Below are 15802 nucleotides of genomic sequence, written 5' to 3'. Positions count from 1 at the left end.
GTCCCATGAGCACCTGTTAAAGAAGTTATTATTTAAACCATTGCTGTAACTTGAATGACAAGTTTGGATTTTAATTTTTAGTAAGAATTCCACTTAACAAACCCTGCCTGTTCTGAAGTGGAACACTGCAGCACAAAACCAAACGAGTTGCTGTTTTTGTAAAGAAATTCCAGAGGGCATGGACAGACACACGAGGACTCCAAAGTTCTGGGTCAAAGCCCAACTCCAGCAGCCACTCCCAGCCTGTAACCCCATGCCCAGAGAAAGCACTTGCAGCAGATGGTGCTGTTTTCCTACAAAAAGACCTCCAAGCTCCAGCAGCTCTGAGTTCTCAGATCTTTCATCAGCAAAATCATCTCGTGGCCAGCACAGACACCCACGGATTCAACGGCTTCCATCCCAAAAAACCCAATGGTGGGACCTAGGTTTCCATCCCAACTTGGGAATATACTGTGCCAAGGAGGTCCCTCGTGCCACAGGGACACCCAGCTCTGAATGGGAATGTGAAACAAGCGTTCCCCAGCCTTCAAAATGTCAGGCATGGCAAGAAAGAGTCAGCTTAAAAATACCTATAAATGCGCCTTTTCCTCAGGAACATTTCCTTTCCTTTAAACGAAACTTTGCCCTTGAGCTCTGAGGACAGATTCTGCTGGACATCTTTCTGGAGGGTAAGATTTAGGAAGAAAAAAAGCCAAGAAAAAGGGACGTGCAACAGAGCCACCCAGTTGCTACCTTCCACACACCACGGGGCCAGATGTGAGCAGACAGCTCTGCTCCCCTCCCCCCCGTGCTGCTGCCAGCCTGACGAGGACTTTTGGAGACCAAGCTCTGCGTGACAGAGCTCTCTGGAACTGCACCAGGTAGGACACCTGTGTGTGGAGACAGACATGGCCAGCATGAACACATTCCTGCCACAGGGGGCACTTCAAGGCATCACTAAGCTGGAATGAGCCTGTTAACATGTGGTGTATTTATCTTTCTAGAGGATGCCCTGACATTTTTATGGACTGCCAAATCTATCCCACGGGTGAAAAAGGATGCAGTAACGAGGACTGTGTAGTTATACAGTCACCATGAGCCATCATTTCAATAAGATACTGAAAAGTGGTGCCCTCGTGCCAGGGCACCATGAAGAACGTAGCAGTGTTTCCGCTGTGAAATTTGGTTTTTTCTGAGTTCACAGCCCAGCTACAAAAGTTCACTCGGAGCTGGAAATGGGAACAAGTTCCCAAAGAGGAACACAAATTTGGAAGCCAGATTTTCTCTTTTCTCCCACCTTTGCTCTCACTCAACTGCTGCTTCCCAGTTACCAACTCCTGTACTGCCAAGAGAAAGGTGTAGGATGTGGTTCTCTGCTTTGAAAGAGCACAGGACCCGCTGCCAAACTAGTTCTACTAATTCCTTCAGCAAAGCAGGTAAGGTCACATGAGCTAGCAACTTGATCTAAAACAGCAGCAAGTCCACCACTGTGATTAAAGCCAGCAGCTGCTCCAATACAGAACTCCTCTGGAAGCAGCAATGGTGCATGCTGAGGATCTGACTTGCGTGTGGGCTTCACGATCTGAAAACCACAAACCTGCACACTGCACATGGTAAGTGTGCTACACAGTGGGCACAGCAACTGTCTTCTACATGTTTGAAGAGGAAAGACCAGAGCAGGGTGAAAACCAAACCCAGCCTCTAAGGGGAAGCTAGCACAAGCCAAGCAAGTTAAGGGGGTACAGCAAAATAACCCCAAACCAATGTAAAACCCAGCCAAAAAAAAGGCTTAAACCAAAACCAAACCCCAAACCCCCACGCTCTCACTGTCTCCCGACTGACTGTTTTTAAGGCTCTGATTGCAGAAGAGCCCTGCTGTCACTGGTGCTCAGAGGGGCCAGCATTTGGCCCAGACTGGCCCCTGCAGGCTCATGGCAGCTGCTGAGGTGCTGCCTGCCCCGTGCACTGCTCCCTTTGCCCAGTGTGTGTGGGCACCTCACACCACAACAAAGCCAAGAAAGGCCTTTCAAAAGGGAGGAGAACACAGTTGTTCTAAAACCACAAGAATTGGCCTAGGGGCAGGTGTAATAGCTGAAGTTACTTGAAATTCAGTCAATAAAAAAGAGTTTAAAGTAATATCTCTTACTATAACATCATTAGAGGGACCTTCCAACCCAAGTCGAGTTTTTTAAATGACTCATTTGCAAGACACGTTCCTTAAGCGACGCTGGGATTAAAAATGCTTTCAGAAGCAAACCTAGTCTGCTTCTGGGGCTTTTCTCTTTCCCCTCTCTTTCTCTCTCAGGGCTGTTTCTGTCATCCTGGAAATGTCCCTGCAGCAGTGACGAGAGCTGACACAGAAATCACAGCTGAACATCCCGTGACTCAAACACACAGCAACAAATGAGAGCAGGTAAGCCCATGAGAGACAACGGTGCTGCAAGGTAACTAAGTGCCTTGTGCAAGGGGTACATCCTTACTTCACTCCTCTTGGATTTGGGGCCTGGGGTTTCTTTTCAGCGTTGTCAAAGGCAGCAAAGGTTCCTCTTCTGAGCGATTCAAACTGAACAGTTAGGCTACAAGATAATCTAGCAAGATTAATGAAAAACAAACCTGCCAGAATAAATGATCGTGTGAACATTCATCAGAACCAAAGGCCAAACCCCTGAGGCCAAACGAGCAACCTTTGATACTCCAGCCCAGTCACGAAATCTGGTGCACCAGAGATTTCAGGGCAGCGTGGGAGGGAAACTTCCGAGGTGCCACCCAGCGCTGGAGCTCTCACCCCATCCCCCTGGAGGACTGAGCCACAGGGAGAGAAGCTTGCACTGAACAGCTTTTAGGAGGTTTGATTTGATTGTCTCAGTTGGTTTCTGTCAGCTGTGGGTTCCAAGGCTGCAGCTGCCACCCGTGACACCACTGCTCTTCCATCACAAACAGGGATGACTCTCAACAAATCCCACCAACTCCTGGGCTCATCATACAACATCTGTCTTACAGGGTCTCAAAGATTTGTGTGGTGGGTGACCTGGGAGATCTGGGCAAGGCCTTTCCCATGTGCCACATAAGAACCAGCAGCCTTGGAGGGGAAAAGCAAGGACAGAAAGGTTTCACAGACACATTTGAGAGCCCTGTTTCAGAAAAGAAACAGTTTCTCTCCTGAAAGTGTCAGCTTAAATTGCAACATTAAACTGCAAATGAAACCACTAAAGATTTGCTTCAAGGCCTCTTGCTGCAGATGCAGAGGAATCCCCAGATTCTTGGGGAGCTTCTGCTCGTGGCAGACAAAAAGCTGAGTCTGAGGGAGTCAGCAGCAGGGATGGTAAAACACAAAGGAGTAACAGTAACAGGAGGTATTAAATTAACTGATGTAGCCCCATTAAGGACGAAGGGAAGCCCAGGAGAGACTGAAATTTGGAGCCAAGGAGTGCAATGATCAAGACAGAGGATCTGGAGACTAAGCCCCTCAAAAGGGGAATACGGTGAACGTGCCATTTCCATCGCAGGGCTGGCCAGACAGTCGGGCACAAGGAAGAATCAGAGACCAGAAAAAGCCTTTCCACTCCAGCCACCATCCCGAGGAACATCTGATCTAAGGGTTTTCTGGAAATGCGCTTTTCTGCCATCAGTACAACACAAAATGAACGGCTGCTGCCTATGGCAAGAGAAAGACAACAACTCAATTTAGCCCTTGCAGAGCTCAGATGCACAAAAACCAGAACAGAGCAAGGGGATGGAGCACCAAGACAGTGGCCAAGACATCATCTCTTTCTGCTGGGACACTGCTCCTTTGGGATGCTGGCATGGTAAACATTCCCCCCCTCGTTATGGAAAGTGATTTTACGTTTTCACCAATCCACCTGTGCGTGTCAGCCTGTAATCACAGAGATATCTAAGTGCCACTGCCAAAGATGCCAAGATGCAGTATTTACCATGCTCAAATCATGCTTCCACTGAACTCCTCTGTCACTGCCTCTAACTGCCAGTACTATCTCCACTTCCCAACGTGAGAACGCCGCAGACAGTCTCAAGTATCACCAAACCGTGCCACGGCTCCATCGAGTGCAAACCAGCCCTTGGTTCAACAGAAGCTACACATGCAAAACAGCACTAACGGGAGCCTCCGGAGACGATCCGTTAATTACTGCACCTCCCTCACACTGCGCTCGGCAGCGCTGCTACACGCAGAGCAGAAGCAGGAAGGCAGTAACCGAAATCAGGAGCCGAGCGCTGCCCCGCCGGTCCCCCCTCCCGGCGCGGCGCAGCGCACTCACCTGCGGGCAGCGGGCGGAAGGCGCGCACGGTGTTGCCCCGGCGGAGCGGCGGCCCTGCCGCGGCCGGCGGGTCCCGGCTGCCGCGGGACTGCTCGTAGAGCCGCAGCATGTGCTCCGCCACCCCGTCCGCCGCCGGCAGCCGCCCGTGCCCGTGCTCGTGCCGCCGCCGCCCCGGGCCGTCGGCACCCGCGGCCGCCCGGGCGCTGCCGCCGCCCCGCACGGCCCCCGGCGCCGCCCGCCGCCGCAGCCCGGCCCGGCCCGGCCGCGGAGGGTCCGGCAGCGCCAGGCACAGGCAGCACCAGCCCAGGCACAGGCACAGCGCCCAGCGGGCCGGCGCCGCCATCCCGCCCCTCCGCCCCGGCCAGCGGCGCCCGGGGCAGGCGCGGCCCCGGCAGGCGCAGACGGCGCTGCGGGGAAAGCCGCGGACGGGGTGTCCTCCGCTTCTGGGCAAGGGAAAAAAAAGGGAAAAAGCGGGGCGGAGGAAAGCGCCCCGGTCTAAACCGGCCGCCCGCCTGCCCTCCCTCCCTCCCTCCCTCCCTTCCCGGCCTGGAGCGAGGGGTTTTAGTCCCGGTCGCGCAGGTTGCTGTCGGGCAGAGCCGGCGGTGCTGCTCCCTCCCCGCTCCCCGCTGCCGGGCAGAGCCGGCGGTGCTGCTCCCTCCCCGCTCCCCGCTGCCGGGCAGAGCCGGGCGTGAGCCGCCCGGTGCGGGTGTAACCGCGGCGATCGCCCCGCCCGCCCTCGCTCCGGCTGCGGCGGGGGCGAAGCGCGGGGAACCGCCACCCCGGGGGAGCGCGGCGACCGCACGGATGGAGAGGAGGGCAGGCTCTGCCAACTCCATCCCCCCGGGCGGACGGGGAACCAGGCGGGGGACGTTCCCCTGCCCGCCTCCAGCCAGCCCCTCGCAATAAAACAAAAATTCCGAGTCACGCCGCACTCGCCCTTCTCCCTTGGAACGTCTCCCGGCTTGGCCGGGCGCAGAGCACAGTCCGCCGCGGGCAGGTGGGACGAATGCTCCCCGGGCAGGTGGGACGGATGCTCCCCGAGCTGTGCTGGGGCTCTGCTCGCCTCTCCAGAATACCGGGAGTACCAGGTCACGCTCGGTGACCCTCGGCTTCCTTCTCTGTCACCCTCCAACCCAGACAGGGCTGGCATAGGTGTGCCCAGCAGCCTCGAGCCCACCGAGAGGGACACGCGCCCAGGGAAATCCTGCACATGAGGACGACCCCACTCCAGCAGGGAACAGCCAGGTATCCTTACTCGGCTGGGACAATTCCCCGTGCCTCCTGCACGTGCTGCCTTTCAGCACCAAAAGGACAGAAACACCTCACTCCCCTTACCAGTGCCACAACACCCCATCAGATATGACACTGTCCCTTCCGAAATCCTCTTCACAACACAAAGGGTGCCTCACCTGCACATCTGCCTGGCAACGCAGGGGAGGTGGAAGAGGAGCCTCGTTAAATTGTCCCTGTTTATAAATGCATTGGTTTCTGAGCCAGAGAAGGGGAATAATAAGATCAGCCTGCAGATCAGTGCATGGAGCTTCGCACACAGTATTGCCAGCAGAGGCCATTCACATTTTCAACGTGCTACCCAAAGTGTATCATTACCCAGCCCCAAATACAACACTGCAATACATTGGTTATTGCCCCTCAAATTACACTGGGTGGGAATGCCCAGCACCTCCCCCAGGGCGGGGAGTTCCACACTGGGTGACCATGAATGGTGAGGTATTTTTGGAATCCTCGGTGGCCCGTTAGCAGCCATGACCCCTCAGGCTGGGTGTGGAGGTGCCGGTGACTCCCTGAGGGGTGTTATCACCTGTGAGGACAGGAACATCCTTCTGTCCCGTTAGCAGCCATGACCCCTCAGGCTGGGTGTGGAGGTGCCGGTGACTCCCCGAGGGGTGTTATCACCTGTGAGGACAGGAACATCCTTCTGTCTCACAGGCTTCTTAACACCCAGCTTATAGCCTGAGGGGCCAAGAGTGCTCTGGGCAGCTGCTACAACTGTTGTTACCAGTTCCTGGGAAATGACATCGAGGGTGTAGAATACTCAGTTTGAGTCACACTCACACAGTGAGGAACTGGGACAACACACAGCGTCAGCATCAATGCTAACAGTACAATTAACTGTACTTCTCCCTTTCCGGTGTAAGACATGGACATTAGTGCAATACAGAAAACAAACCGCCCAAGTGAACATTCAGAATTAAAACATTAAGGCATGATTGATTTTTTGAACACAAGTAATAAAACCAATGCAGGTCCCTGCAGAAAGAAAACAAAATTATTTGAACTGATAGCTACAAAAATCAGCACAAGCAGCAATCTCTGGCTAATAACCATGGCTGAACTGCCAATCCCAAAGACAACTCTTTATGCATCTGAAATACTGGAATTGCCATTTCAAGCTTCAGTCACGTTATTTCCTACTGCCGAGAAAAGCAATATTTAAAAAAACCCCAATCAACAACACACCACAACTCCGTAAATAAAAGGAACTGAATCCTCTTCTATACCTCCAGTGCCAAACAATACACTCTAAGAATATGATGTTTTGCCATCTCCAACACATCCTCTGAGCTGCGGCCTGACTCTTGAGATCGGGCCATCTGAGAACGACTTTAAAACACAAAATAAGCCCTCAGAGACAGCACGGATTTAACACCATTCTCAAGCAAAGGGGGTTTAGTCAAGAGCTAACGTAAGTTCATCGTGGCAGCTCAAGCACCCTATGGCTGAGCTTTTATTTAAAACCTTTCCAGTGTTAGCAGAAAGCCCTGTTCGTGCAAAATTAAATCCGAATTTGGCTCTCAGAGCCTCGCCCCACCACTTGACCGCGGTTGTTTAAACATCTAAAATAGAAAGTCAGTCCTGTACAACTCTGTTACAGCCCGAGAGGAGAGAGAAAGAGGACTCTGGGAGTGAGGTAGAGAGGAAAGAGTCAGTTCTCGGGGCACGAGAAGCCTTCTCCAAGTCCCCCTTGTCAGATGGCTGCTGCGTTTCCTTAGTGTGAGCCCAAGAACACCTTTGCTTTATGGACTGTCCCAGTGACGTGGCAGGACGCTCATCACACAGAGTTCTGCAGCTCCCAAAGCTTAAAAATACTCCCCTTGCTGCGAGATTTTTGAATGCCAGAGCCCTGTGAGCACACAAAGCAAAGCAAAGCAGAGCACACAGAAGTTCCTCTCCACAGTGAGTGACGGCTGACAAAGGCTCAGTCCTGCCCTCTGAGGGAACAGCGCTTTGGCACCTCTCTGCTATTCATTCTCCACTTCTTCTACACGAGTGCTGCAAACAACAGTTCTCAACAGCTACCCTCCCTCCCAGCCACAGCCTGTGCAGCTCCAGGTGGGTCTGCAGGCCCAGCTTCCTCCCTGCTGGGCCCAAGCATCTCCATGGTAGTGCAGTCCATCCCAATCCACCACAGAGTCTCGACAGGTGAAGCAACCTGGCCTTTTAACACCTTAGTCACAGGCACACAGCAGGCTTCCATGTAAACCAAGTTCATTTAAGTGGTAAGCAACTCCTGTGCCATTGCCAGGGCCAGCCTCACCACCCTCCAGCAGTGCCTTCAAAACCGCTATTTAAAAAACTTCCACCAGAAACCTTCCAGGTTTGTGCTTTTTCAGAGCTTGCCACAAAACACACAACCTGGTAACCTGGCAGTTATTTGTTTCCTTCACATGAGCACTCGGAAGTCCCAGGGAAGAGGAAACCACAAATACTCCTTCGAGGGGAAACGAAATAATTACATATTTGCATAACAAATATGTAATTTTGATATTAGCAAAATCTGTTCGGCATGTGAAGACCAATCCCACATTTGTGCTCTCAGTTGCTTGGCTCTCAGCCTCTGCAGAATTCACTTACCAAAGCCATCTCAGCTGCTGTGGCTCCCACATCCCAGCTCTTCTGGCTGTCATCTGGAGAATTCCCCCCTGCAGCTCTGCCTCAGTTGCCTTGCACCCCCCTCTGCACATCTGCTGGGCTGCCTGAGATGGGCTTCTGTGTGCTCTGCTCTGGCAGGGCTCCTCACACCGAGTCTGAGTCAGTGCCACCAGCTTCGTCCCAGCAGTATGTTCCCAGCCCCACAAAGTCACCTTTTGGCCAGGCAGGGCAGGGGGGGAAGCCCAGAGCAAAGGCCCTTGTGTGCAGCCATTCCCTGTGTCCCCCGGGCTGGCTTTTCAGGGTTCACCAGCCAGGCTGGCTGTTTGCTCAGGTGGCCAGGAGCAGCCTTCCCGCTGCAGGGGCCTTCCAGAAGAATTCCTTCTCTCGGGCCCCAGGATCACATGTTTCTCTCATCACAGGGAACTTGTGCTGGGGGATCTGTAATAACTCTGCCCAGAGCCGAGCTGAAATAAAACAGCCCTCGAGTGAACACCAGCCAAAGAAGAGGAGCGACACTCCCGTGCAGAGCCACGTTCTGCACACGCAGCTCGTCGGCATGGCCACGGTCTGCTCAGCACCTGGGCTTCTGTTTGCTTGGCAGTGGGAACTGGGCCTTGGCCTGCACTGCTTGTCCCTGCCTGCCTCGCAGAGAAGTGCCCAAAGGTCTTAGTCTTCTGTAGTCTGATTGCTGGATGTGGGCAATCTGAGTTCATGGGGCATGTTCCTCAACTGCGTCTTTCACTGATGGTCAAAGGGAGAACATAAAATGACTTTAGTGTTTTATACTAAATACTAACAACTTTTCTGTGATTCTGCTGGTGGCTCGAGATGGAGCAGTTCACCACCAATCTCATGCTACTTTCCAGCTTCATTCTGTGATCCAAAACAACCACCACAAGAGCTCCCAAAGCTGATGCAAGACCAAAGATCCAGAGTCCACATAAAAAGAACAAAACTATGATTGTGGAGGGGTGCTAAGGAAACATAAAAGACTACAAAACATACACAGGTTATTAAAATCTGTAGACCCTAACTCATGCACACAGTTCAGATGTGCTGCAAAAACACCCACAGCTCTCTCCCCTGGCCCAAAATCTCAAGATGCTCAGTCTGGGTTCCCTTAGGGCAGCGTGCAAACTCTGTACTCGCAGTAAATGTCACAGTCGGTGGTGACACCAAAATCTCCTCTAAGGAGAGAATGGAGGCACTTCCATTCACCTTATATTTACAGAGAGCAATAATTTTGGGCTGGACAGTTTGCATTTGTTTTGCTAAAAAGCCACAGGGCCTAAGAACACACGGGGGAAGCTTTCCTGTGGTTATCAGTCCCTGGAACACTTCTCTCCTGATTACCACGTGTTCGGCATGCCCACCTCACTCGTGTCTGCTCAGGGCTGAGCAGTGAGGCTGGAGAAGAACATCCTCTAAGACACGGATGATTTATACATAAATACTGTATTTTCCCTGATGAAATCTAAGGCTGAGCAGTGAAATGATTCATCACAAGGCCTTTCCTTACAAAGGAAAATTAACTGGCATCACACAGGAGAAAAGACCAATACATGGTACCACAATAATCCAAAATAAGGGAAAACACAGCGATACTGAACGAGAGCCTTTAACTGAAACACTGTTTTGTATGTAATCAAACTACTTTCAGGCCTCTGCTGCAGCACAGGAGATGAGTAGATTCAGCTCACGGTACTGAGGAATTTTTCAACCAAATGTTTATTTCAAGACCCTGATTGCTTAGACCTCACCAAGGATGTGGGAAATGCAGTTGCAGATCCATCCTTCACTGGATCTTTTAATTACTGACATATCTCAGACAGCAGAGCTTGGAAAATGCAGCCACAAAAGCCAGTAATGGCAGAGTCACCCTGAGCTCATTAGGGGCTGTTCTCTGCTTGCTTCTTCCCACTTAATACTTTAAAGATACCCGGTCTCTTCCAAATAATAGTTCTGGAAGTTTTAGGGAAAGTTTTTCCAAGGAGTTAAAACAGGTCCCTCCCTCGCTATTGGTTCTGGTTCCTGCAAGTTAGTCACCCAGAAAGAGCCTCTGGTCTTTTCAGCCAGGCACAGGCACGGGCTCTCTCTCCCGGGGCCTGGCACTGCCCCCTGCCAAGCCTTAGGCATCAGCTCTGCCTAGGGCAAGAGGTGGCTCTCCAGAGCCAAGGTCACTCCAGCTGCCACCTGTACCTGCAGCACCAGCTCTACCTGCAGCACCAGCTGTACCTGGAGCAGTCAGCTGTACCTGCAGCAGCCACCTGTACCTGCAGCACCAGCTGTACCTGCAGCACCAGCTGTACCTGCAGCACCAGCTGTACCTGCAGCACCAGCACCACGAGCAAGGCCAGCGCTTACCAGCACCACACATGAGGAGCTGGCCATTGTTCTTGCTAGGAAACAGTTGGCAACTGAAGAAAGCACTAGTTATTCCATTTAACCATCCATCAAAAAATCTGGACATAGGGGCTTCGGCCACAGCTATTTCCTGCTTGGAGTCGGAGGCAGAAGCGGTTCCTCAGCCACCCGTGAGTGGCAGCAGTGCCAGGCTGCCCGGGAGCAGCACACACACCCGTGAGTGGTAGCAGTGCCAGGCTGCCCGGGAGCAGCACACACACCCGTGAGTGGCAGCAGTGCCAGGCTGCCCGGGAGCAGCACACACACCTGTCAGTGGCAGCAGTGCCAGGCTGCCCGGGAGCAGCACACACACCCGTGAGTGGCAGCAGTGCCAGGCTGCCCGGGAGCAGCACACACACCCGTGAGTGGCAGCAGTGCCAGGTTGCCCAGGAGCAGCACACACACCCGTGAGTGGCAGCAGTGCCAGGCTGCCCGGGAGCAGCACACACACCCGTGAGTGGCAGCAGTGCCAGGCTGCCCGGGAGCAGCACACACACCTGTCAGTGGCAGCAGTGCCAGGCTGCCCAGGAGCAGCACACACACCCGTGAGTGGCAGCAGTGCCAGGCTGCCCGGGAGCAGCACACACACCCGTGAGTGGCAGCAGTGCCAGGTTGCCCAGGAGCAGCACACACACCTGTCAGTGGCAGCAGTGCCAGGCTGCCCAGGAGCAGCACACACACCTGTCAGTGGCAGCAGTGCCAGGCTGCCCAGGAGCAGCACACACACCTGTCAGTGGCAGCAGTGCCAGGCTGCCCGGGAGCAGCACACAGTTGACGTCTGCCCACGGCACGGCGTGTCCTGAACCCCTGGCACGCTCAGTCACCGAACGAAATGTTAAATAGACAGCGCAACCAACCACAGGATGTGACCCCCGGACCTGCAGAGCTCCCTCCGAGTGAGCCAACACACGGGGAACTACTGCAAAAGCATCCCCTTTATTGTCAGGGAATCAGCAAGAGGAGAAGGACCGACTCTGTTTAGGTCCCTCCTGCATCTGTCTGTACCTCGTAACGCTGTCTTCACGTGCAAACAACTGGGAAGCGTTCCTCATTCCCAAACTGCACACAAAAGGTTCAACCCAAATCACATTCCACACAAGCACTTAGCCAATTTCTGGTTTGCGAGAGATTTTTTTTCCTTCTGTTCTGTTCTTTCTAGAGACAGCAAAAGGAGGGCAGGTTAGCTTTTTCCCCAAGTTACAACTTTTTCTCCCCTGATATTTTAGTGATTTGTAGTTGCCATTTCCCAGTTTAAAATGTCTGTGGTTAGTTTGTTCAAAGCTACAAAAAAGCCCACCTTTCCTCTGAAGAGACTTTCGATCTTTCTTATGAGATCGAAGTTGGAATTGAAAAAAGGAGAGAAATTAAAAGTGAAAAGTAATATTTGCTGCATTTGAACACGAGCCAGATGTGGAACCATCCATCTCCAAATCAAACATTTACAGAGTTGGCAGCAATGAATGTTTCTGCTCACACATGCAAACGTGGAGTCTGAATGTACTCTCCTTCCTACCTACCCATCCCTCTGACACTTGCTCCCCTTTCACACCCAAGGGTTATCCCCCAACTCCTGCACGGCCACTCCTCACGGCAGCACAGCGGCCTTGCTTCACCTCCAAACCATGGCAAGACTGCGACACAAATCCTGGATGTCCAATGTGAGACAGCAACATGCACAGTCAGGAGCCTGCAGGGTGACTGACAGAGCCACGAATACTAACGGACCTATAGTGCAGGTACTGAAAACCCTTCCCCAATCAGGGCACGCCACCTGTGCGTGCGGATACTGAGCGCCGTACACGGGGAGCACCACGATCCAAGGGAAGGACTCTGAATCACACAGATGTGGGGAGAAGATGCTCTTCCCCGTCCGGCTCCAGCCCCATGCCCAGAGCAACAGCAGCCAGCCCTGGCTTCAGTCTCCTTGGGCTCCCCCCTCACCCCTTCACCACCCACTGCTCCAAGGCCTCAGCAGTGACTGGCCTGCTACCATCAGCACCTTGGGCAGCAAACCCAGAACTCAACTGCAACCAAGGGCCCAGGGGGTTTTGTAAACATTAGGTGTGATGACAAACAACTGAAAGAAACTGCATCTACTTTTTGTAAATTACAAAACAGAGCACTGCCCTCCTCACAGCGTTGTAGCTCTTGCCTAAGAGATCCCAGGCAATGTATCAGCCGCGGCAATGTCACTACAAAACTGAGATATTGAAGAGAGACGCTCCAAGTACGTTCGATCGGACGAGAAGGGAACCCAAGCCTTGCTGTGCTGCTTCATTCAGAGAACTTTGTTTTGGTATGGTTCCATAAAGTGAACATTCTCCATTTTCTTTGAACAATTTGTACTACACTTGTTTCTCATCAGATTACATAAATTAGCTGAGAGGGAATGGATTCAATTACAGTCCAGATTCCAGACCTCTTAAGAACTGAATGCCTAACACATTCCTTTCATTTAATAAACTGGAACCAAATGAGGATTATATCATATAAATAATACTCCCTCGATAGAGCAATGCAATAAAATGGCAAAAATACTCTGAGGAACCACGTAGATCAAATACAAGAGCCTCTGATATCACCCTCTGGATTTCAAGTATGAACATCACATAAACTTGATTGTTCAGTATTTTTACTTTGTATTGCGAACAAGAATTCGATTCAAAGGCTATAACTTAAGACCAAGTTTCATATCTTCTGACAGCCTCAGACAGTCAAGGAAAAGATGTGTTGCAGCGAGGTATGGATTTCCACATTGAAAAGATAATTTGCTAGCTCTGCACAGCAGACAAAGCTCTCCTGCAAACTGCCAGATTTACGCTCTCCCGAGTGACTCTGAGCGAGCGTGACCGAGCGGGAGGGCTTCTCAACGCGCCGAGCGAGGCCGTGGCCCAGACACACTTCTTCTGCACAAAGGCAGCATTTTGGAACAACTCAAACCGCTAGGACAGCTTTTAGGAACAACCCCTCTCGACAGAAATACTCCCCCAGCCTTTCAGCCTGAGAAGTAGACAGGCCATCTGCAGTCAGAGGTTTTTATACCCAAACACATCAGCATCCAGGGAAGAAAAATGCAGTGAAAAGCTTTTGATTCAGGGCTTGACAGAGGACTCAAAGCTGAAGGCACAAAATTATACAGACAGTCAAAGTATCCCATTTGCAAACAGCATTTTGAAGGAGCTGGGTAGAAAACAGAGGCAGAGAACAACACCACCAGGGTGAGGGATGCTCATTAAAAGTACAATTACCTGCAGGAAAATGCTTTTTAGATCACTGAAAAATGGCTGGAGACAGTTTTGATGACAGCCCAGGCAATTACAGCTTGTCTAGTCCTCCAGCTTTATTTAACTTGGCATGTGACTACAAATCCAGGATCCAGCAGGAGCACTCCACAGCTGAGACTCCATCCAAGAAACAGGATGGGTTTGCCCACGCAATGAAAAGCTTTGCAGGGGACACGTTCAGTTCTCTGACAACAAGAATGCTTAAATCAGTACAGTAGGAGCCCAAGCCTGTCTTCCTGGGCTTCTTCATTCCTGTCCCTCCATCGGGCCAATAGTTTCTCCACAATATATCAACCTCAGCAAGTACGGCAAACAAGCTGTCCTGGAACTCCGTCTGAACTTCCCTTTCTGTTCAGCAGGAAGGTTCAAGTGCAGTTTTGCAAATGTTACAGTCCAGCTCTAAAACCCCAGATACAAGAGATAATCTACCCCCACTTCCCTCCATTTTTTTACCAAAGAGGTCAAGTGACCCATCACCTGAAGCTACATCCTACCTCCAGAAGGAATGAACATGCTGAGATGTCTGTGAGGTTTGCAGCGTGCCTCAGTTTTGACACAAGGAGCAGAAAAAGAGGTTGAAGCGTACATTAAATGAGGCTTTTCCAACTCGGAGCAGTCAGGACTAAGCACATCTATCGGACACAAGAGGGCTATTTCCTGTTGAGTGTGACAACCATGACTTAAAAAGGCTTATCTGTGAGCAACTACTAAAGTCCTAATACACAGAAAGGACAAATTATGCAAAGCATGCACAGTGTTACCTTCACTCCTGTTCTTAACTGAGTCATGAACAGCAACTGTCTGTTCCCCCCTGCGATTTAAAAGTACAAAATGAGGGTCTTTGCTTCCCATCTCAGGTGTGCTGAGAGATTTCAGTCTCTTCCTGGTGACTGAGCCCTGAACAAAGCACCCAGACTTCTCAACAGCTCCCCTGGCCCACTCAACCTTTGGTCCTGCTTTCGGGCGCCTCTGTAACACACCCCCGGGTTTGGTGGAACAGGCCTGGCAGTGATTTTTACACAAACCACTCACCTGGTTTTAAGCCAGGGGGGTTGGTTTGCCCATCTACGATGCTGCAGTCCATGCACTGACCACCAGGCAAATGGAGAAAGAGCGAGAACACTATTTGATTTGGGATGCACCTCTGCAGACAAAGCTATACTCACTCCAGGTCATATTCCCTGCAGATCTGTAGTTTTTCAGAGGGGTGTTGACTGGGAGCTGCTCACTGCACATCTCTGCTCCGTGCCCTGGCCAGGGGACACAGGGGGCTTCACCAGCCCTTTCTCTGGCAAGACAACCCCTGTACCGCTTCAGTCTGAACAGCTAATGAGTTCCAGAGAAAAATGTGACAATTTAAACACAAGCAAACAAACAGCAGAGCAAAATCTGTGCCCAGAAGCAATGCTGACTAAGGCGAGGCGGCTGAATGGAGATAGGTTGGCAGAAGGCAATTCTTTATCTCACGCTACCACCACTCAGAAAGCAAAAAGGACCAGCAGACAGAAGGGTTGCTGCACCCTGGGATCCACAGAAAACACCCTAAAGGCAGAGCACAGAGGTCACAGAGCAGGTGAGATATAACAGTATCTGTGAGCTGCCCATGTGTTTGTTTTCACTCCACTGAAATCCAGCGATGCTCCTTTTTTTGAACGTGGGGAAATGGAAACAATACCACATGGAACTCTTTCAACAAACATCTTTTATTTTAACAGCAGTAGATTTCTAGAGCGTAATGGTTTATCTGGCAAGCCTTTGTTATACTTGAGACACGTTTCCTTTTCCAATTTCACATTTAATTCCATCAAAACACGTGTTACTCATTTTGCAATTTTGTCCCCTCAAGGCTATGGATGGGAAGAGCCAGAAGAACCTCCTGCAGTACATCTGACCATCTTGAAACACCAATCTCCTGCCTGTCCTCAGCGCTCCCCATTTGGAAGAAGCGATTGATGCACCTGCAGAGCCAGG

General features: G+C 51.6%; 2 protein-coding genes across 18 annotated transcripts in view; both read right to left on the bottom strand.

The window, feature by feature from the left end:
• Positions 1 to 15802, bottom strand: part of LOC127463330 (uncharacterized) — a 114925-nt gene that overhangs the window by 43608 nt on the left and 55515 nt on the right. The gene's annotated exons all lie outside the window — the stretch shown is intronic.
• Positions 1 to 15802, bottom strand: part of LOC127463328 (bone morphogenetic protein 3-like) — a 42312-nt gene that overhangs the window by 6101 nt on the left and 20409 nt on the right. Inside the window, exon 1 of one of the 2 annotated variants that reach the window (XM_051772625.1) lies at positions 4254 to 5026. The exons of the other annotated variant lie outside the window; for it this stretch is intronic. Coding sequence (XP_051628585.1) covers positions 4254 to 4596 — 343 coding nt within the window. The 5' untranslated portion in view covers positions 4597 to 5026. Of the gene's footprint in view, positions 1 to 4253; positions 5027 to 15802 lie in introns of those variants that run through there. 2 annotated transcript variants of the gene reach the window in all.

Source organism: Manacus candei, unplaced genomic scaffold (assembly GCF_025592945.1).
Source record: "Manacus candei isolate 608988 ecotype Guabito, Panama unplaced genomic scaffold, ASM2559294v1 h1tg000154l, whole genome shotgun sequence".
Lineage (NCBI taxonomy): Eukaryota > Metazoa > Chordata > Aves > Passeriformes > Pipridae > Manacus > Manacus candei.
The sequence above is the reverse complement of the archived record's forward strand: the minus strand, read 5'-3'. Positions and strand labels throughout refer to the sequence as shown.